Genomic DNA, 24,116 nt, shown 5'->3' with positions numbered 1-24,116 from the left:
TTTCAATCTTTCAATAAATTTATGTTTATAAATTTTAATTTTAATGAATAATACGCGAAATAAGGAGCTGGTATCACCTGTCTGCCATGTTATCTTACGGGACGTCTGGCGCTAGACAACACCACTTGCGACGTTGCCAATTCTATCAGGCCGCGGCCTGTAGTTAAAGGCGGCAGTGGCTCGACTCAGACTGACTACCCCCAGGATCGGCGGTCCTACACGTCACCCGGAATGATGACACCTCATGTCAGCAGAACAATCAGGCCGTACATTCCATGCCACGATCCAAACAACCGCGAACGTGATGTACCAATCGACGTACTCAATACTTTGTGACACTCAACAAAACCCCAAATAAATTGCAAGACAATGTTGGCTAGCGGAGTTGGGACACGCTTGCCACTGACCGATTGCCAATATTAACGGCAAATAGCCAAAACTGGGCTTTGGGCTTGTACCCATAATCAAACTAAAAAAAGTCAATAACTGCCTGACCATCACACAAGCTCTGGTCTGGTAGAGTATCTAATCATCAAAGGCAACCATCTAAAAGGGTTGAATCTTGTATCTCAAACTGCTGATGAGACAATTAATTAATTATGAAGAGGGGAAATTATATTAACAGGAGTGACGACTAGGGCAAAACGACAACATAATAAACAAACAATAGTTAACAAGACAAGGTCAAAGGTAGGGTAGGGCAGACTAAAGAATGCTTTGCTTCTTGTTGTATTGTAACCGATACGTTTATTCATTTCCTTTTTACTAGAATGAGAAAGCAGTAGTCTGTTACTGACCCTAGGAACATGTCCCTAAAGTTAAAAAAAGTATAATTTATTTTATTACTGCGGCGAGACGGTATTTTAACCTCTGTTATTTTTCTTCACACCTCAAACGCAAACCTCAACCTCGCCACAACCACAACACAACTCAACCAACTCTAACTCTCTTCATTTACCTCACTCCACTCACACTCACACAGATCAGACACAAGCAAGCAAGAAGAAGAAGAAGCCACTACCCACTACACTCCATTCCATTCCATTCATTCATTCAGTCTTCAGTCTTCTTCTGCTTGTTTCTCGTTTGGTCGTAGTTAATTAATTATTCTCGAAAGCTCAAACAATTAATGGTCATAATTTATTTTAAGTAGAAATGTGATATTTTAATATTCTTATTGAATCGGATTGTAAACATTAGATAGGGCTTCAACGAACAAGACGTATTTTTAATTTGGTGCCATAAAACAAAACTCAAAAGCCATGGATTATCAATACTTATCATCACAACATTTGTCAGGCTTCGAACATTACAAAGTAAGTATTAATGAAAATAAATTAATTTACGTCTCTTTCTTTGACGCAACACATCCAAATATATAAACTTAACCTATTCTTGACAACTTAGTGGGACCACTGGGACTGTTAACTAAAGGATATAACTAAACCATTACTAAATTAGGTTATGTTGTACTCCGGTCTGTTTGTTTTGCTTCCAAAGCTCATTTTTATCCATAGTGTTATAATATAGACTAATTACAAACCTTGGCTAACATTCATTTATGCTATATTTCCAATGGATATCAACATAACTTTCATTCAGAAATGTATCAAACTATTAGCCTTAGGTTGGCAAAGTTAGGACTATGTTTTCCATAGGCCTACTTGGGGAATATCTGACTCCATAATTTTTACAAAAACTATTAAAATTAAAAACTAACTTATTGTTATTTATAATTACTCTTTATTAGCTTCCCTGTTAGCAAACCTAGATTCTTATTAAACCTATGTTATTAAATAACTTAGAATTAAGTTTGCCTTAATTGAAAATAAAATCAGGCAAATGGAAATTCGCATAGTTTGATGTGGCGGGAGTATTTTGTGTATGCAGTAGTTTATACAGGCTAGCTTTTTCGGCCTTTACACAAACTAGAAATACCTTCAACCTGATGTGGACAAAATTAATTAATTAATTAATGTAAGAATTCTTACATCACGTTGTGGGTAGCCTATTTTGGATTTGCTAAATCGCCGAAGAACGTTTTTACTTCAGCATTTGAGTAAATCAGTTTACCCATGACGCGGTTTGGGCATTTTGCTTCGGCCAATGTCCGAATAAAATGCTCACTACACGACATGGGTATTTCACACTGTCCACATCACGATGTGGGTAAAGATTTTGGACATTGTCCAAATTCGGATTTTTGAGTGTAACATACTAACAGTAGACTTACTATAAGAAAACCTTAGGCTACATTACCTAGCCCAACCCAACGGTAAGACTAAATACCCCCGCCGCAGCAAACCTGCAGACTAAGCGAATTTCCATTTGACTGATTGGATTTACACTGAAATGTCTACTTTAAAATATAACATTTCTTGATTTAAATAGAATTAGTTTAACAAGTACTTAGGTTTGCTGCATCAGGGAGGGTAAAATTTTTTTTTTGTAAAATGTGAATAGTTAGTAAGAAATAAAAACATTTTCCAAATTTGATCAAAATATGTTCACAAACAAGCAAACTACAACAGTTTACTTATTCTCCATAAGAATAACATGGGAATTTTAAATTTACAATTTTTTGGAATTTTCTCCGTAACCATTAGGCGGATAATAACGCTTCAATATACTAAATTATTTGTTTTTTTAAGCTCTACAAAATGGTTTGGAAAGAATTTGCTAAATATTATGTTTTTTGGGTCAAAAATGGGAAAACCCTATTTTTACCCCATTAACCCCCCCGTAAACCCCCGTTCCCATGGTCCGATCATGCTGGATCGCGAACTCGTTCGAATAAACGTACGTTTGCACGTTTGTACCAAATTTCATCAAAATCGGATCATTTTTGCTCGAGTTATCTTGCTGACGGACACATATATATATATATATATATATAAATATATATATATATTTAATCTTTATATATATATAAATATATATATATATGATTTTGAACGGATGGTGTTTTTGGCCTCTAGGGACCTCAAAACGAAAAAAAAAAAATTGGTCCCGTGTCCAGGTCGGTACCATGAGTACTACGGTAATAGCTTATTCCCTATATGGGAAATTCGCTAAAAGCAATTAGGCTAGCCTATAAATGTATCATGTGTGTTGTTTATGTTATTGGATGAAATTTAGTCAATTAACTTACAGTCCGATTGTAGTTGTAAAAATATCGATAAAGATTGATAAACAGGAAAATTCATTTAGGCCTACCTTATAAGTTAGCAATTGATTTAAGTAGTGGTTTGTAAGCTATAACTTAATTAGGGGTTCTGTCGATGTACTTAAAAGTACAATGTAATGGTAGCATGGAAGTTAAACTGAGTCCTGCTCACTATTTTGATGTGTGGATAACGTGTGTTGAGGCTCTACTCTTAAACCTGTGCGTGCATATCAGTGTTACCACCAGTCTGAAATCTGTCTGGACAGTCCCTTATGCCCATATTTTTGCCATGTCAATGTTTAGTCCATGTCACAAAATTAAATACATCCACAGGATTGGTACGGTCAGGGAAACTGGAAAAGTCATGGAATTTTTTTGTCTGGAAAAGTCAGGGATTTATCAAAAATTTCCAACTATCCTGGCTAGAATAAGCATTATTTATTATCTCATTATTATTTTTTGTCTCAAAGATGTAATTCCAAAGAACTATCTAAGCTTGGTTTATTTTGCATAGCCTATTTTCAGTCCGTTGTGAGATAGGATTGATATTCTGGAATGGGTGTGGAAGAATTAAAGACATTTTAATCCTTCAAAAGAGGGCTATCAGAGCTATAAATGGGTCGGAGCCAGACAAGCACTGTAAACCTCTCTTTGAATTTTAAGATTTAAACTGTACCTAATGAATTTGTTTATTTATGATCTTACCCTTTATAAAAAACCCATCACCTAAAATTCAATAATCATAATCAAGTTACCTAACTTACCCGATTCAAAAATAGTGCATTGTCACATCGTATGAGTAAGACCAGCAGGAGCCACATAGGTAGTCTTATCAACTAAAGTATATACCTAGGCCTAACCTTTTACAACACAATATTGATGCTTATCCGCCGCAAAAATTTAAGTCCTTGTTTTACAATTGGCTACTACACAGCCCCCTTATAGCCTGGATGATTTTTTTTCAAATCTGGCCGAGCAAATTTTTGATATTCATTCATATATCCTGCTGCTCTCCTGATGCTTTATCAGGTTCTTAATTATTGTATTTTTAGTCTTCATGTATTATGTACATATTAAGTTATTAAGGCCTATTCTCTTTTCATAACATTAAAAGTGATGTTTATTTTTTGTTGATGTATGATCATGATTTTGACTTTGTCAATGATATGTATTCTTATAAAAAATAAAGATTCATTATTAGGTAGGCTATAAGTACCGTAGTTTAACACTTTTCCCATGTTCATTTTTAAAATATCAATCAACTTATTTAATATGTTCTGAACAAATTATTTATTTTTCGTTATTAAATTTTAACAATATTTTATCAAGTAGTAAAACAATTGACATTATATTACTGCTGAAAGCTATAAATTGCTGAAATAGCTAGGCTTGTACTTATACTGAATTGGCTAGTAAGTTATTCCGTCGTAAGTTTTAACTTTTATATACTGGAAAGTTGATGTAAATTGAAAAGTGAATGAGGCGATAAGGTCATAGGTTAGGGACTCTCTGCTTTGTTTGGATTCCTTCTTATCATTGCTGATAAGCTAGGTTGTAGACCTAGTTACCCATGCGTTGTTAATCTGTTTATGTAATTGTTGCCTGAGTGTAGTTCAATGAAAATAAATTCACTATGAAATTAGCTTTCTGGCTAAATTATTTTTATGATATTGGAAATCACGACTACCTAACATTTTCTATCGGCTTTTGATTAAAATCTGAACATTTTAAAAATCAGTCTTCTTTGTTTTAAATAAATTGGTAGTCTATCGTGTATTCATTTTAAAGTAGGTCATGGTATTGCCAGTTTATCATGTTTTAGCTGCGTATTACAAGTCTTCTTTAGAATTGAATCTAAATTGGACAATTATTATACAGTTTTTGGGGTTTGTTATACAAATTCAAAGCATGTTGTTATTGCAAATGGACATTGCATTAATGGGTTATTCAGGATGTTCATGGAAGCTTTGTGCAGAAATTGTAAGCCCCGTGAAGAAATACAGTTCTTTTTTAACTTGAGGAACGCGATAGTTAGGTCAGACTGGAAGGCATTTTGTAAATAAAAATACTGTTAGGTTAGGTACCTTTATTGATTGTTTTCTTGTTAAAATTTATTTTCATTACAAAGAAGTTTCTAGGCCACTGTACTTGGGTTTAGTTTCAGGAAATTGTATACAAATTGTGATAGGATACGTTGATGTTTTGAATTTCTCCTTTTTACTAGTTGCCAGAGGGATAAACGTTTACAAAATACTAGTTTCCAAACATATGTGATCGCCCTACTTAAATATCTGAAAATGTAATCCGGAGTGAAAAAGGGATGATATCTACAACATGCTCTTGCAGAATTTCTTTTTTAATATTCGTGCTGCTGAAGACTCGTGCGTTATATTGCTTTGGGGACTTTATATTATTTTGATCTTGTTGCTTTAAATGGCTTATTTAACTTTAAGATAGAAAATTACAATTTAGTTAAGAAAAGAAGGATGCAAAATAGTTTAGAGAACATCAATCATGTCTTCAAAGAGCCAAGGTGCTTGTTCTAATATAAACTATGCTGTTTTGTCTGTATTGTGAATACAAGAGCATACAGAAAAATTGTACCCTACAGAAAAATTATAATGTGATTTATTCTGAGATTCAGCCTTGGATGCATAAATAGGTAGGCTACTTACTAACCTACTTGATACTTGAGTCCTAAATCCTACTCTAAAATCCAGTCCTAAATCATACTCTAAAATCTAACGTAAACCTTAAGTTGTATTAATCTTTGCACCCTCTATATTGCAACACTTTGGATAATATGTTCATTTACTAAGAAAGTTGTAAGCTAGTTGTGTTTACCATTAATTGTTAGTTTCCTAATGTGGGATCCGTTGTGTGCTAAAGCCAAGGTCTTATTTATTTATTAATTCTACAACACCATGCAAGGAAGTCATGGTTAGTTGGCTTTTCTAATAAGGTCAGATTGGATATTAATAAATATGCCTACAGTTGTGATCGTGGGCTTTTTTCAAAGATTACTTTCCAATTTATTTCTGAATAATTACAAATTTTTTCATTACCTTGGATGTATTTTAGCTTTAGCAATTTAGGTGGTACCGTAATGAAAATTAAATGCAGCGGTTGTGGGATCCTTAACTTCTTAATGTTAACATTTGTCCTAATCTGGGATTTAGGTTTTCTACATGAATATCCAAGCATTGTTAGTGTTGGTGGAGAATCAGTTTCCTTGAGGAAAGTCAGTTGGTTTGTGATATTATAGAAAGGCAGTGACGTTGTTGGTTTGTGTCCTGGTGTAGCCAATTAAGTCAATCTGTACAGTTCATTTTTGTACTGTTCCGGCTCTCCCCCTGCTTAGCTTAATTATGTTCCATGTACAGATCTCAGTCTCTCATGAGAACGGGCAAAAGCAAGGTTGATAGAGACAGAATGCAATTTCTCGATTGGGTTTATCACCAATTATTGATTCCTCGTCCATTTTAAAAAACGCCACCAACACTAGAAGAATATGGATTTTAGGGAGAATAAAGTGTGCAAAAAAATTGTGAGTTTATATGGCGTCTTGTCTGTGGTCTATCCAAACATGTTGACTTGAGACAAAATACCAGTGTCATGTCTCCATGTTTCCCATTTGTTTGGGAAAGTAAACATGATATTTTGTCTCCTGAAACACGCAGATGTGTCAGCAGGCTCTCAGTAGATTAGTTGGTAACATTGACGGATACAAGAGAAAACACGGATGGAGACAGTCGGTTGACAATGTTTTTGTGGAAAGGAGTGCAAGTGCAGACAATTCTTTAGGCCTAGTACTTACCAAAATCAACCAGTGATATAAACGCAACAGCAACTTCTTGTAGAATTACACCGTATGTACATAAAAAAACCAAATTTACAGCATGTCGTGACTGGAGTTGCCTGCGTTGCTCAGCCAAGTGACCGTTGAGTCACCGTCGCATCACAGTCACTTTGGTATTCACAGGCCTATAGGCCTAATACATACCAACAGCAACTCAACTTAGTTAACTGGAGTTCCTTTTAGTTTTACACCGCGTGTAAATACAAAAGAAGCCCAAGTTTACAAGATGTGCAGGAGGAGGCAGTCGAGCAACTGTACAACTGGCGTTGAACGAGTTTACAGCATGTCGTGACTGGAATTACCTATGTTGCTCAGTCAAGTGACCGTTGAATCACCGTCGCATCACATCGCTTTAATATACACAGGCCTATTAAACTGCGTTTGTTATTCATTATGCTACTCAAGTTGCCGTTGCGTTGTCTTTACGTTGCTATCACTGGTTGCTTTTGGTATGTACTTTAGGCTTTAGTATGCTCTCCACTCTTTTCAATATTTTGAATTTTTGCATCTAGAAAACCAACTTCAACTAGTTTGCATCTTGTTTTTTGCCTCGGCTTATAACAGATTACTTTAAAACCTTTTTAGTGTAAATTTTGTGTAAAGTCTTTTTTTATAAAAGAAGGCTTATCCTGAAACTACTATATATCATACGGCGATTTATTCTTACTCTTTTTGTGTATGTTTTCAGTACAGTTCCTTAGACACAAGCCCCCTCAGTGTGTATGTGATGCACCCGTTCTGGAACAGAGTGGTTTTGGTAAGTTATATCAGAAGAATTATTAGATACTGTAAGTAACTACCCTATTATTTTTAGTCAGTTTGGATTTCAATAAACAATTTTTTATCTCACTTAAGTTTACCTGGTTACTGTGGAACCACCACGGGGAAGTGACAACTTATGTTAAGTTCGTAGTTCTAAAAACCACTGCTTTATCAACCCTATTTTTGTATTGTGCATTCATCTGCCAGTTATTAAGTTTTGATAGCTTGTCTCTACTTTCTTCTATCTAGTGAGTCATATATTGCAACAGTGATGATAGATATATTTATAGTGTTGATCAGAAGCTTTCAAATTATTGAAATTTAACAATTTTGATAATATACATTTTTCCTCTTATATTTTTTTAAATGTTTGAAAATAAAAATAAATGTGAAATATGCATAGGCTAATCAGGTAGTTTTAGAAATTTTATAATCCACAGTTTTTAATTTTGTTTTGTAATTTTCGTCCGTTAGGAAATATTTATAGTTATGAGGCTGTAGTTTCTTTTCCACTGGTCATTGGATCAAAAACACAGTGTTCTTCGTTACAAATTGTAATGTCTAAGCTAATATCAGTTTAAATCACTATTCTAATGGTTCTGATTCTTTGCAACCCATTGTTCACAGCTGTGTCCCAGATGGGTTGCCCCCAACATGCTCACCTTTGTGGGCTTCCTGTTCACAGTGGCCGCTTGTCTACTACTCTCAGTTTACGACTACCAGTTCTACGCCTCAAGTTCCGACCATCCGGAGTTTGCTGCAATACCACCCTGGGTCTTCCTCTTCTGCTCCATCAGTATATTTATCGCTTATACACTAGGTAAGGTTTCTTGCAATATAATATTTTTACTTTAAATGAGCCATGAATATAATGCAGAAAAAAAAACTGCACTGGGTGGTTTAGAAAAAAAACTGTTTGTTATTTTTTAAGCTTAGATAAAACTGATACCAATAACGCTAGTTCTTTAGGTACATTTATGTTTAAAAAGACCCTATGTAAACTTATGGTCACCTTATGTAGGCCTACTGCTAATTGTTCTGATGGTCAAAATGTTTGAACACAAAATAATAAAAAAATAAAAATATTTTGAGTAATCTTTACACACTAACCTTTTTACTTTTTTGTTTTATTTTCATAACATTTCTGTACAAACAGACACAGGTTACACGTGTGTCTGTCACATTTTGCTATATCCTTGTCCTGCAACATAGCCTACAATTACAAGCAAGATAATGGGGTTTCGTGTCATTACTAAAATTATCTATTTATTTAGTGGGGAAAAACAGGGTGTCTACCGGTCACTGAAATCAGGGAAGTCACAGAAAAGTCACTGATTGTACTAGGGGGTCACGCAAATCACTGAAAAGTAACAGATTTAATTTTTAGATCCCAAAAGTCACCGAAAAAATCAGACCTAACTACAATAAAGTTCTGCAAACCTGTCTTTTATTTTGCACCTTGCTACGGGCAATGATTAAATTTATAATTCAGAATCAGAGAGCGGAAGTATTTTGGGAGCAGACAACCCGCTTAAATCTGTAAGGTGCCAAATTTTAAGGGGGGTAAAAACGTACTACGAATAAATAAACATCAGAACTTACCCGATTTTTAACCACAATAGCCTACTCCGAGGCCTATGTGTTGGCCATAGCTTGGGCTATGGGCCAAAGAACGTAGGCCTATTTTTATTCACAGTGAAGTACACAAACACATCCACAACTACATATTTATTCATAATAGCACTTCGTTTCACATAATAAAGTTAAACCGGCCGATTTTACAGATATTTAACGCCGACGACGACATAACCCCAAACTGGTGTTTATTTGTTGACAGACGACAGACAAAACTAGACCAGCTCAACAAGTGAGTTAGATCAGCTGTTGTCTAGTAGTACTTGAGTTCGCCGCTTGAGCGCGTAAGCCTCGAGCGGGCAGGAACGAAGGATTTGACTCAAAGACAGGATTATTCGTTCACACGCCGTCTACGAAGTAACATCATCGTTACAAGACTACTTACACGTTTCCGCCGATCGCCGATATTACGAAGGTTAGCTATTCTAATAGTTAGACCATTTCTACGTTTTACTTTATTTTCGTTTAACGCACGCATTCTCGTTTTACGACTATTTTCGTTTCAGAACTCGATTTTAAACCTCTAAATTTAATAACTTAAATTTCGCCGACTTGATTCTAGACCCGCCAGTTCCTGCCTGCCAGTGACTAGCGGTGATTATCGTTTGGTTTGATTTACATCAACTGGTTTCAAAATTACGATTTCTACGAATGATTATTACGTCCGTTTATTCTAATTAATTTGCCGATTTAATACCCCGAGACTTGTCGTCTGAGTTGTAAACCCCGTCTTGGGCGGGCGAGAGAACCTAGTCTTGGGAGTAGGCTGATTTGAACAATCAGCCACGAATATTAGTATTAAATTTATTTTAAACGTATCACGATAAATTCTCCGTCCAATTATATGAATTAGGCCCCGACGACTCTGTAGGAATTGTTTTTACCTTTTATTCGATATTATATCAATTATCAACGTCTTTAACTAATTAGTTGCAGTTTAATACGAGTATTTACATCACATTGGCTAAGATTGAATACTCGTCGGCCCTACAGAGGCATTCCAAAGGTTAGGCAAAATTCTCCAAAAACACGTTAACGAAGGTAAGGATGATATATAGCTCCAACTGAGCGTCTGCAGGATTTCCTGAACGTTTCCTGAGCTCTGAGCCTTCGATTAAATTTAAATAAATTGATCAGTCAAAGCCGTGACAACTTCGTATCGACCCCTGGATTTTTCTCGGCTCCTTCTGAGCACTCCGGGGAAGAAATTTGAGTGTGGCCGGTTCTAGGGGTAGGCCTAGCCTGACTTTGGTGAATACTAGTTTATTCCCCCCCTAGAATTTTGCGTCACAAATCCTTACTGCACAAATTACTGTATGTCCAACTATCTATGTTTCAGTCACAGAAAAGTATTGTCTTAGGTACAAAAGAGCATACGTTTTAACATCCTCCCCCACTGAAGTTTGGAATAATCATGATCAAGTTTAATGAAAGAGAGGAGGATTGAACATTGTTAGATGATAGGAGATAATGTGGCAATCTCCTATATCCCTATGTTGGGCTTGAGTTTAGAATAATAGTGCACCGTGACTGTTGACAGATGGTATAGACGGCAAACAGGCAAGACGGACACAGACGAGTGGTCCACTTGGGGAGTTGTTTGACCATGGTCTAGACTCGTGGACGGCCGTACTGATCCCCACGTGTCTCTACTCTGTCTTTGGCCGCACAGACTTCAGCGTGCCGCCCATCCGCTACTACTACGTCTGTTGGAACGTATTCCTCACGTTTTACTCCTCACACTGGGAGAAGTACAACACAGGTGTTCTGTTCCTACCGTGGGGTTATGATCTATCTATGATTGTAAGTATTGTTGACCTTCACATTAACATTTTAACTGCTAATAAAATATGAATTTTTTTAGGCAGACCTGAAATTTATATTGAATATCAATACAGAATACTTATTCAGTAACAAAAAATACACACAAACTCAGCAGAAAATTGTCATCAATATGTGACACTGGCCACCCAAAAGCACAAAGGAAGTGTCCTCCATGAGGGACACCAGTGTTCCATGATTGCTGGTGAAGTCATTCACTAATTCACCCACAAAACCCTGATTCAAATCACTCTAAAACATGCTACATTTTACTATTATATGCCAAACTGACTTAAAATGACTACTAGAACAAGAAAAAACACCTACTTTGTCCCCTACACACATGTACAAATAAGGGTGTGGCTGATAGATAAGAGATCCCGTTAGCGTGTAATGGATTGTAAAAAGCAAACTGAGAAGAATATTCCTCCACCTACACCAAATATCACCCTCCTCTGACCAAGCTTAAGCTCACACTGAGCTCTTGTTGTTGGGTGGGTTGGTTGGGAAGCTGGCATCCCACGTCCATGTGCCAAGGGACCGCGATAGGAAGCCAGCAACCCACGCACAGTCAAAGTGTTAAAATATTTATGTATAATTTTATACTTGAAATCGTATTGAAATAATAATCTGCTATTTGTTGCATCAATGACAGTTTTATAAACATTTTGAAGTATTAAGGCAAGGTTCTTCATCTTAGGACCCACTTGGAGTTTTAATGAAACAATTTAATCTAACCTAGATTCAATGATACCAATATCATTCAAATGAATTGAGAATGTAAAAGTTCCGCTCATCCAAAACCCTTGGTCCATCAAGTAAGAATATACACCTGGAGCCTTACATTTCTTAAACCCTAGGGTGTCTGAAGGCTTGCTGTTTACTTTGTTGATTGTTAACCCAGATATTGCTCTGGTTTTGTATAGGCAACAACACTGGTGTTCCTAGTCACTTACCAGCTGGGCCATGAGTGGTGGAAGTTCACAGTCTATGGTAACATTGCCACTGGTCATATCCTGGAGATTGTCTTCTACCTAAGCTCCTTCGCATCTAATCTGCCCGTTGTATTGTGGAACATCTACAAGTAAGTCACAACTACTCATAAGGGACTGGGAATCTTATATACTATACAATACAACTTTTGCAAAACTTATGACAGCTAGCCTGACCATTCTACTGGACCGAACTACACGTGGTTGGTACCAAATGAAAGATATTTACCTGTAGATGTGCAGAATCCCTTTATAAATAAAAATAGGCTCAAAAATGAGCGCAAAAAATTAATATGAAATTAAAAAAAAATTAACATGGGTCTTATGGGTTGCCATGTTGGTGACAAGGTAACAGACAAAATATAAACAGAAAATCAAAACAGCTGGAAGAAATTCCAATCACATGTTTTATTTACAGCGAGGGGTGAAAATAGAGAAGTTTGCACAATACGTACTTTTGGTCGAGTTTTCGACCACGGGGCGAGCGTGGGCGACTCTCATAGAATTTATACTAGTTTTTTGCTAGAAATTAAAAACTAAACAGTAAAGAAGATAGTTAAAAGGCACTGATTATGATACTATGTTAACTTGCAGCTCATGTTCACTTGGTGCTTATACATTGGTTGTCTGTAAATTAAGGTTTCCTCCATTGAGCTCCCATCTTGGTGTAACTGAAGGACAGATTATCAAACTGACAGGGGACTTCTTCATAAGTTAAGACAAATTGTAGTCACGCTTATCAGCAAACAAGATTCTTCAGATTCAATCACTCTATTGAAAGAAACTTTGTTGTACAAATTTATACAAGCTGTGAACTCCTCAAATCATTTAGCTAATTTTCTACATCGTAACAGTTTCCTGCATACAGGGTGAATAAAAAGTCAAGACCCCCCCCTCTAATATTTTTCCAAGTAAATATACAGAGATATCCTTTTGGTGGTCGAGCAATCTTAGCAGGAAGTTTCATTTTACCATTTTGAAATTTTTGAGTGTCCCCCCAAAAGGGGGGATTCGGGGGGCAACTCAAATATTTTAAATGTAAACCCCCTTCAAGTGACACCTCATTTTGAAGTGTTTACAAAAACTTAAAGAATGGTGAAAACTAGAGGTCGCTATCTCTTCTCTATCCAAAATGGTAGCCCGTCAAATGTTGTGGAAAATCAATGGTAAAATTGTTAATATTGGCTGCCATTTTGGATAGAGAAGATATAGCGAGCTCTGGTATTCACCATTCTTTAAGTTTTTGTAAACACTTCAAAATGAGGTGTCACTTGATAGGGGTTTCTATTGAAACATTTTTAGTTGTCCCCCGAATCCCCCCTTTTGGGGGACACTCAAAAATTTTAAAAGTAAACCCCCTTCAAGTGACACCTCATTTTGAAGTGTTTACACAAACTTAAAGAATGGTGAAAACCAGAGCTCGCTATCTCTTCCCTATCCAAAATGGCAGCCAATATTAACAATTTTACCATTGATTTTCCACAACATTTGGCGGGCTACCATTTTGGATAGAGAAGAGATAGCGACCTCTAGTTTTCACCATTCTTTAAGTTTTTGTAAACACTTAAAAATGAGGTGTCACTTGAAGGGGGTTTACATTTAAAATATTTGAGTTGCCCCCCAAATCCCCCCTTTTGGGGGGACACGCAAAAATTTCAAAATGATAAAATGAAACTTCCTGCTAAGATTGCTCGACCACCAAAATGATATCTCTGTATATTTACTTGGAAAAATATTAGAGAGGGGGGTCTTGACTTTTTATTCACCCTGTATACATGATGTCAACTAGCATTAGATTTCAATAGAGGTTCCCTTATAAAAAAACATAATACTCAAACTCAATTTGTACTTGGCAGGAGTTGAAATTTTCCTTCACATCACTCTCAGCTATTATTATGATGAGACTAATTGTCTCATATTCAATTCAATTCATAGGGGTGGCCCGACTACAATAATAGTCTATGAAGTAAAGAACACGATATTGATCTTAGCTTTGAACTAGCTTGCTTGGCCATGACAGGAGCTCAATTTAGGGCCAGCCTACGTAAATTGTGTACATTGGCTGCTGACGTGTTGCTGCAGGTCGTATAGAGATCGTACAGGCAAGATGCGTTCCATGTGGGAGGCCAATCGTCCGCTGGTGCCTGTGCTGGTGTTCCTAGCTGTGTGTGCTCTGTGGGCGTACCTGTCCCCCTCGGACATCATCAGCAGAGACCCTCGAGCGTATTATCTCATGTCTGGCACTATCTTCTCAAATATATGTGTGAGTATTGGAACTCTTAGGTGAATTATTCTCTTAGAACACTCGTTTTATATCCAATTGTTTTGGATTGAAAATTATCGTTTTTCCCTGCTTAGTTGAATTTCTTAATCCTTCAAAGATGAATTTTATTTTAAAATACGAGAGATGACTCAGAGTATTTTTCCTGGTAGGGAAATCATAGAAAAGCAGAGTATTGTAAATACATTATGAAGCTTAAGTCAATGAGATAATTAAAAATTTAACAACTCTTAGCCTAGAAAAAGTATGCAAATAATAACAGAAAAAACACAAGAGATAACACATGAAACTGAACTTCAGGAACTTAGTGGTACAAGAAGCTAAATACAATTAGTCCAGGACCTGACTAGGGTTCTGTGTGCATGTCGTGTATAGTGAATTTTACTTTTGCATTTCAATATAGGTGTCTTAGGAAGTGTTTTCCACTCGGGTGTCAAGTTCGCACCTGGTACGTTTTCGAGCTATGACGTCATCAAGATGGCGGCTCAGCAATTTTTGAATGCGTATATTTCGCGAACCGTTTAATGGATCAGGATGATTTATTTTTTGTTTGAAAGATATTTTTACACCCTATCTTTCTTGTATTTACACTTTTGTTGTAAACTTAATATTTATCTCACTATATTAAAAAACGTGTTTTTTATTATTATTATATTTATTGTTTTGCTTATAACTTCTTAACCGCTGATAAAATCAAATACCACCCATTGCAAAAGTTGCAGATGATTCTATACCCTTTCCAATGATACCAAACAATATGTGATTAGACCTAAAGATTAAGCAAAGAGATTGAATAAATCGTAAACGAACACTGAAAGTGGTGTACGTTCCGGGAAAGATTTAGTCCTGGACATGACTAGAATTCTGTGTGCATGTCGTGTATAGAGAATTTTGCTTTTGCATTTCAATATAGGTGTCTTAGGAAGTGTTTTCCACTCGGGTGTCAAGTTCGCACCTGGTACGTTTTCGAGCTATGACGTCATCAAAATGGCGGCCATTGATTTTTTTAAATCGTATATTTCGCAAACTATTTGTCGGATCGGAATGAATGTTTTTTTGTTTGAAAGATAATTTTAAATGCTACCTGTTTTACATTTACACATTTGTTGTATGTTTAGTACATTCTTCGTAATTTTGCAAAAACCTGTATTTTTAAATATTTTTGTGTTATTTTTGTCGATAACGTTTTATTGATACAATATATCAGAAATAACTTATAGACAAAGTTGTAGCACGTTAAAAGAGCTTTACAAAAATACCAAATTCGATATGCTTTACTCAAAAGATCACGTCAAGAAACTAGAAAATCGTACAAAACAACCTAATTTTGCGCAAAAACGCATATAAATCTCAATCCATGCAAATGGAAATTCGCTTAGTCGAAAGGATTGCTGCACCGGGGGTATTTATATAGTGGAAACATTCCTATGGACTAATTACATTGATTTGTTGTGCTTTTATTTGCATAAAAGAGGGTAATGGTCTTATTTTAAGTAAAATAGCTGGTGAAATCGTAACATGTAGCAATTTTTAAGACATCATAACCGGAAACTGCAGTGGGTCCAGACGTGACACCCAAGTTAAAAACACTTCTTTAGACACATACATCAACATTGAATGGTAAAACTGTCTATATATGACTCGAACACAGCCATCGATGTCGGATTTATATGCGTTTTTGCGCAAAATTAGGTTGTTTTGTACGATTTTCTAGTTTCTTGACGTGATCTTTTGAGTAAAGCATATCGAATTTGGTATTTTTGTAAAGCTATTTTAACGTGCTACAACTTTGTCTATAAGTTATTTCTGATATATTGTATCAATACATCAGTTAATTACCTGGAACTTCTGGTTAAAAGGGGGCAAAAAATTAGTGTTTGGGGTTTTGGTAGGCAAGGCTGCTGCCATGGCTACACTAGACTGCAGTTCCAGTGTTGGCAATTTACTTAGTTGGCGGGGCTTAAACAGTTTATTATAAATATACAAATAGGATAGTAATCCATAAACAAGTAAATAAATATCAATAACAAATAACAATGAATAAATAGTTTGAATTATAACAATGCGATGAAACATATAATTCTTAAAGGTGTATGATCCTGTAGGGCGCTTTTATGTAGGTTCGCTGCCCTAAGGTTAGCATGTTGATCGCATAACTGACTTAATCTACTTAAAACTACCGGTTTGAAGATGAGAGATGTGTTTGTGTAAGGATTGGTGTGTTAGTGTTGGTGAGCGTGTATCCTCAAACTATTTCGAAGTAGGTTGAGGGGAACAATCCGCTCTTCCCCACGGTCATTAGCCCCTGAACTGCGCTAAAAGATGAAAAAAGTTAAAAAAAAAAAAACTAGGCACAGTTCACGGTCTAAAAGAAAATAAAATAATTTTAAATATGCGCAAAAAATGAATTTACTCTAAAACCAATGACGTGGAGGAGAGCTGCAGCTCAGGTTGTAATGGGCGATCGCTAAACCCTGCCGCCTTCTGAAGGGCGTGCCTACGCGAAACACGACCTTAGTCACAGTTGGCGACAGGTGCAGGCTCCATCACAACCCTGTGTGTGTATGTGTGTGCTACGGAGTGAAAAATTGTACAGTATGGACTAACCTAACTTAATCTAATATCACCAGCTGAGAGGGTTCATGAGATGCGTGAGTTTTTGATTTAACGGGTGGGTGGGGGTTTAATTGATGTGGTCGTTCGTGGAAGTCCCTGATTCGGGTGAAAATAGTGCTTGAGCTGAGAGACATGAGCTCGCCTCACAACCTTTCCTGTCTTTGGATCCATTAAAATTACTGTGACAGGTGACGTGTATGCCTGTATAATAGCGGGTTGTGACCAGAGTGGAAGCAATTTAGCATTGATTTTGTTGATTGCCTTGCTCTGGTGGTGTAGTCTAAACATGACCCAATCGCCTATCTTGAAGGATGGGGGGTGTCTTCCCTGATTGTATTGTCTTTCGCGGGCTTCTCGTGCTTTAGTTAAATTTTGGTGCGCTTGTACCCATTTGTCCCTGGTTGTTTGGGGGTTTGTGTTGTAATTTAGTAATTGGTCCAAATCCCAGTTTAGTTCTAATGGATGATTGATCTGAAAACTTAAAAAAAGGTCTGCTGGGGAATATCCGGTGCTTGAGTGTTTGGCTGAATTAAAGGCTATCTGGAAAAGATGGATATTTTGGTCCCAATCAGTTTGATGATCTGAGTGATAAATTCGAATGGCTATTTTGATATTCTTGTTCACTCGCTCGGCATGGCTTGGGTTTGGATAGTATGGAGTGGTGGTTATGTGGCGGATCCCTAACTGAAGACACATGTCTGAAAATTCTTTAGATGTAAAAGACGAAACGTTGTCTGACACCAGATATTTTGGGAAGCCGAAGTAAGCAAAGAGGCCTGAGCGTAGAAGTGAAACTGTGGTTGCTGACGTTGTGTTCTTGGCCGGAAGAAAAATTGCAAATTTTGAAAATTAATCGACAATTGTGAGAAGGTATTTATTTCCTTTCTTGGAACGTGGTAATGGACCAATGTGATCTATGAAAATTTTTTCAAATGGTCTTGTCGGTACTTCGGAGGATAAGAGTCCTGCTCTAGAATTTAGGGCTTGCTTAGATCGTTGGCAGAAGGTGCAGGTTTTGACCATGTCGGTTATGGTTTCCTTAAGGGTTGGGGACCAAAAATGCTGCTCGATTCGAGACCAAGTCTTTTTGATGCCTAAGTGAGCTGTGGTTGGGGCTAGATGATAATATTTAAAGAGAAGTGGTATTAATCGGTCTGGAATAACTACTCTGGGTTTGGTTTGGCTTGGAAATTTGTGTGTCAGTACGTTGTCTACCATTGAATAGTTTGGTGGTGGTTTTTTTCCTTTCAATGACTTAATGATTTGTTGTGTAACTGTGTCTTCTGACTGATGTTCCCTAATATCTTTAAAAGCGTCTGGTATTTTAAATAAAACATTGATTTGATGTGGGTGATCTGATGTGGGTGAACAAGCTACGGGTGATGTGATTGGGGGTGGACAAGCTACGGGTGATGTGATTGAGGGTGGGCCTTCCTCGAACATGCGAGAGAGACAGTCGGCTACTACGTTGTCTTTTCCCTTAATATGATAAACTGTGAATTGGAATGAATTGATTAGTGTGATCCAACGTGCGATCTTGCCTACCTGTCTAGGATGGTTCAAAAGCCAGGTTAGTGCGTTAGAATCTGTATATAACTCAAAATGTCTGTGTTCTAAATATACACGGAATTTCTCGAGGAAGTGAGTTATGGCAAGCGCCTCTAACTCGAAGGCACTATAATTTTTCTCGTGTATGTTTGTGGGACGTGAACCATATACCACTGGCAGAAGTGCATCGTCGTACCTTTGGGACACTATTCCACTAATGCTAGTTCTACTGGCATCTGTATGCAAGACAAAGGGCAGATCAAAATTTGGCATCTTAAGGACTGTAGCCGAAGTTAAAGATTGTTTCAATGAATTGAAGGCCGTTTCCTGCTCTTTTCCCCAAGTGAACTTTTCACCCTTCTTTTTGAGTTTGTTTAAAGGAGCTGATATTTCGGAGTAATTGGGGATAAATTTAGAATAGAAGGCGGTCATACCTAAAAATCTGGACAACTGTTTGAGTGTTCTAGGGGTTGGAAATTCATCTATGGGTTTGGTTCTAGTGTTGCTAATTGATAGGGAGTTGTTTTTGATTTGATGACCTAAAAATTCGATTTCCTGCGAAGCTATCACCATTTTTCCGGGATTGACTGTGAGACCTGCTCGTTCGAGGCGACGAAGTACCTCTTGGATGTGCTGAACATGTTGTTCAAAGGAGTCTGAATAGATTACTAAATCATCGAAAAAAGAAAAAACATATTTAAATTTGATATCACCTAATACTTTGTTCATCAAATCGTTGAGTACCATAGAACCGTTGGCCAGTCCAAAAGGGACATAATTAAATTCATATTGGGCCCAAGGGACCACAAAAGCTGTCAAGGGCTTTGACTCTTCATCGAGGGGTATTTGGTTGTACGCTGAATTGAGGTCTAAAAGAGTAAACCATTTGGCCTTACCTAAATACTGGAATGCCGTTTCAACTGTGGGGGTAGGGACTGCTTCTAGGGATAACCCATTATTTAAGGCTTTGTAATTGACGACCATTCTCGTTTTCCCTCCTTTTTTGGGAACTGTAAATGCGGGAGCTGCGAAAGGTGAAGTGGATTCCCTAATAACGTTGTTTTTTAAAAGCTCGTCGATATGTTGTCTTAAAATTTCTGCTTTTGGTGGTGAAAATTGGTATGGGCGGGACTTGGCTTGATGACCTGGTTTCATGTTTATATGGTAATTGATGAGATTGGTTCTTCCTAATTTCTTGGTTACCGTATTGGGGAACTGCTCAATTAAATTCTTAAGTTTGCGAATTTGATCGTTTGTGAGATTGTCACCAAAGGTTGGGCCTATTGGTTGTTGTTTGATTTCCTGTGGTGAATCCTCGCCGAGTGTTAATATAAGAGGTTGGGTGTATGGGAAAATGATGGTTTGCTTTGCTATGTTTATTACTGCTTTTGTATATTTCAAAAAATCTACGCCTAAAATAACTTTGACTGGTAATGTTTCGGCGATGTAAAAGGGAAATGTCCATGAGAGGTATTGAATTTTAAAGTGAAGATTGACCTTGAATTGAAATTTTAAAGAGCTTGACGACGCTGTTGTGGCTGAAGTGGAAACTTTAATTGGCGGACCTGTAACCACTCCTTTTATTGCCTTAATGATGTCAAAAAATTCTTTAGAGATAATTGAGCATGATGCTCCGGTGTCTACTAAAGCCCGTGATATTTGATGCTGAAATTTTAGAGAGACAAAGGCTGATTTATTTAATTTGGCTTTGAGGTTGTTGTTACTATTGTTGGGTTGGGTGGTTTTTTGTTGTTGGGGTGTGCTAGTGTTGGTAGAGGTTGAGGCCTGAAGGGCTTTAGTTTGTGGTATGGCAGACTGAATGGTCCGGAGAGATGCGCTGCCTAATGACCTCCCCTGGTGGAGTTTAAATTCCGCTTACTATCAGAGGAAGATGGTTGATTTTCACGATTGGGCTGCCGATTGAAGTTAGTGTTACGTGGATACGTGTTGAATCCTCGACTCGGGTTACTTGGTGGCTGATATTGGGGTCGGAAATTGGGCGGTTGTGAATTGAATTGGTAATGATTGGGAAATTGTTGAGTCTGATGATATTGTTGGGGGTAATTGGTTTGCCAATGGGGTTGTCTGTGCTGGAAATTATTTGAGAAGTTGCCTCTATTTGGGCGAAATTGGTAATTGCTGTGGTACTGAGGTCTACTAGTGGATGGTTACTGGTCTCTTGGTTGATTTTGGGTTGATTGGTCTAACAGGCTTGCTGACAGGGGGGCCACATCAAGTAAATCCTGAATTGAAGTGATAGGCTTAAGGCCTGCAAAGGTTGTTCGTGTTTGCTGATTAATACCTCTAAAAATGGTTTGAAAAATTTCCTGTTCAGGGGTGCTAGGAGACAAAATGGTGTGCAGGGTTTGAATGTCTTTAACAAAATCGGCTAAGTGTTCCCGTTGGTGCTGACGCCTATATAAATTTTGGTTCTTGAGTTCTCTCAGAGTGTCCGAGGTGAAAAAATTCTCCCTAATGCTATGTAGTGTTTGGGGCCATGAAAGATTTTGTGCGATCGCTGTCATCCAGAATTCTCTGAAACGGTTCGACGTATAAGGCATTATGTTCATTATGATGTATCTATCTTTGACGAGATTTAATTGTATGATTTGGTGTAGCTTCTTAAGGAAAGTGACCAATTCGCGAGTATCAGCGCCGGAAATTCTGGGAAGCTCCTTTAGCAACTCCGTGACGTATGGCGGACAACTAAAATTTTCTGTCTGGCTCTGACTTGGCGTATGAATTACTTTAAATTGTTCTGTGAATGTGTTTGCCGTTTGAGCGACCGCGTTCAAGGTCATTGTTTGCAAGGACTGAATGAGGACTTGTATGTTTGGGTCTACGATTGGTGAAGGACTGTGAAGGGTGTTGGTACTGGTTGTAGCTGTAGTTAGTGGAGTAGTCGTAGTAAATGTTGTGGTTGTCATGGGGGCAGTGGGAGGTGAAGTTCCAGTGATTGTCGTGACAACAGCGGTAGGTGACATTTCAGTGTTTGTTGTGACCGGTTGCTCAGCGTTGGGTGCTGGCGATTGAAGGTTGGCTTCATTTGAGCCATTATGCTGAAGATTTTCTCCATTGAGACTTCTCACGAAATTCTTCAGAATTGACCTATTTTCCTCTAAGGTCGGGGCTGAGTTAATATTCCAAGCAGCGCATTGAGCTACTGCTTGTTGAGCGTTAAGCGCATTAATCCATGTTACCGTGCTCGGTACATTCTCAAGAGTATAAATTGGCATATTATTCAATACGAAGACTGGGGGCTTAGAGGGGGGTGGGGGTATCGACTTAAAAAAGGTGAAAGGTGTTGGCGATCCTAAAACTGTATGATTGGTTCTAAAAAAAAATTATTATGTGTGTGTTTTATGTACCTATACAAAATTATAAAATTGTTTAATCTATAAAAAAAAATTTATTATTTGAGCGTATTGCACCGGACGCATTGTCGGGCCACAATCCCTATTTTCCCATACCCAATTACTTTCCCTGAAAATCTGCTTATCGTTTGATTTTTTTATGTTAGGAGGTAATTACAAGTGGAGAGTTAATATGGGATTGCAGGATTGTTTTGTCATGGAACCACCCTATTCTATTGGACACCATACATAAAAAGTTTGGAATAACCAGCAAACTCTTGTCTCATAATGCACTGTCCCTATACAGCGACAATAAGTCAACGGTGAGCCTCCAAGGCGTTCGGTTTCCCGGATACCTTATGGTGAATGGAGGAGAAGCGAACCCCGGTTGAAACCTTTTTTGGGTTTCACAAACGCAATTCAATCCTATATCTTGGTGTTCAAAGGGGGCAGCAACAAAAAAAAAAAAAAAAAAACAAACAATTTATTGATTTGGGGAGAGGCCTCCGAGTTGATGGTAGGGGAACTTTTTTTTTTTTTTGTTATTTATTTATTTATTTTTTTTTTGGTTGAGCAAGTAGTAAGGAGGGTGAAGACAAGGGACGTTGATACCTTGGCGGCTTTGAATTTATTGACTAGTCACATTCCATTCCATGTTCCCCGACGACGCATCGCGGGCTACCAGTGTCACCTTGCTGGCATTTCTACTTTTTTTTTTTTTAAATACCAGGGGTATGCACTAGTCCCGCGGATGAGTGATACGATGGGGTTTTTTTTTTTTTTATCCATCCCATCACCACCCACGGGTGCCATGCTAATGGGCCGACAAGGGGGGGTTGTACCCGTCTTAAGCTGGATTGGAGTTTGGAAGCCGCTTAATTAAATATTTTCCAGGTGAGGTAACAAGGTGTGATAGGTATAAAGGTACTTGCTCATGATGATTTTTTTTTTTTTTTTACATATATATATACATATATTTATAACATATAATATACATATATACATACATTTTTTTTTAACAAAAGGGGATACCATTCAACTCGAATTAAGTTATTGTTTTTTGTTCTAAAGACTTGGACCTCAAAACCATCAATCATCTATGTGATGTCATCACATCACCTGAAATGTGACAGTGCAACTGAGAGACATGTTGACTACTCGCCCTAGTTCTATTTCGGGTTGAGTAACCCAACTAAATATTGACAGAGTCCCTACTTGGTTCCAGACTGGATAAGGTGGTAAGGTGACCTATCTTGAATTCGTAGAAAGCAGACTTTCGTTTCAAATGAAATTAAATTGACGATTTCCATGAATATATTTTTTTTTTAACATTCATCAAAATCGTCATAAATATACCTAGGCCTACACTAAGAAATGCATCGATGCTTGTGGCTTGCGACAATGGTCGGCTCAAACGCTTTTGTAAATTCGCTGCAATTAATTTTTAAAAAAAATTATTTATTTTGTTAATTTAAAGTGAAATGTTGTTCAAATGATTCCCTAGTATTTCCACGAGGCGCGAAAAAGTTCTGGCATTGAAATGGATTCCATCTTTTCTTCCCGAAGGGTAATATTTTGCTTCAAAGTATCGATGAGCGCTGTGAGTTGGAATATCCAAACGTAGTAAGTGTGTGGAGTGAGACTGTAAAGTGGCTAAGTATTTGTTGAAGTCATCAATGTGAGCGAGTGCGTTGTTGTTCTGTGCAAGGCGTGGAAAGTTAGGCAAGGCTAGGATTAATAACAGTTTGGGTGTGTGGCGTTTCTTAACTAATTTCAATAAAGACAAAAATTGATTCTTCATATGCATCAATGGCGTATTTCGAATTATGTCATTCGTTCCTAAGCAAATAAGGATAATTGAATTCGGCGGTATCGACGAATGCGTTGACTTATAATGTTTTTTGTAATCAGCTATCGTCGCGCCGGAAAAACAAAATGATTTTTCTAAAGCTATTAATGATCTGTGCTCCTGCAGAAAGTTGGCATATCTACAGAATTGGGAGTCACCCATTAAACTAATTGCATACATTTGTAATTCTGATTTTGTTTGATCCTTGGATGGTAATAATTCGAAGGGGGTGGG

General features: G+C 37.4%; 1 protein-coding gene across 1 annotated transcript in view; it reads left to right on the top strand.

The window, feature by feature from the left end:
* The first annotated feature begins 1,092 nt into the window (after nucleotides 1-1,092).
* The window catches only part of LOC128994113 (ethanolaminephosphotransferase 1-like), a 34,542-nt gene continuing 11,518 nt past the window's right edge, over nucleotides 1,093-24,116 (top strand). The window contains exons 1-6 of the mRNA XM_054418393.1: nucleotides 1,093-1,316; nucleotides 7,714-7,782; nucleotides 8,415-8,607; nucleotides 10,963-11,225; nucleotides 12,170-12,327; nucleotides 14,318-14,498. Coding sequence (XP_054274368.1) covers nucleotides 1,263-1,316; nucleotides 7,714-7,782; nucleotides 8,415-8,607; nucleotides 10,963-11,225; nucleotides 12,170-12,327; nucleotides 14,318-14,498 — 918 coding nt within the window. The 5' untranslated portion in view covers nucleotides 1,093-1,262. The remainder of the gene's footprint in view (nucleotides 1,317-7,713; nucleotides 7,783-8,414; nucleotides 8,608-10,962; nucleotides 11,226-12,169; nucleotides 12,328-14,317; nucleotides 14,499-24,116) is intronic.

Source organism: Macrosteles quadrilineatus, unplaced genomic scaffold (genome assembly GCF_028750875.1).
Source record: "Macrosteles quadrilineatus isolate MER2022 unplaced genomic scaffold, UCM_ALF_1.0 Scaffold_5__1_contigs__length_97177068, whole genome shotgun sequence".
NCBI lineage: Eukaryota > Metazoa > Arthropoda > Insecta > Hemiptera > Cicadellidae > Macrosteles > Macrosteles quadrilineatus.
This window is presented reverse-complemented; position numbering and strand designations above follow the sequence as displayed.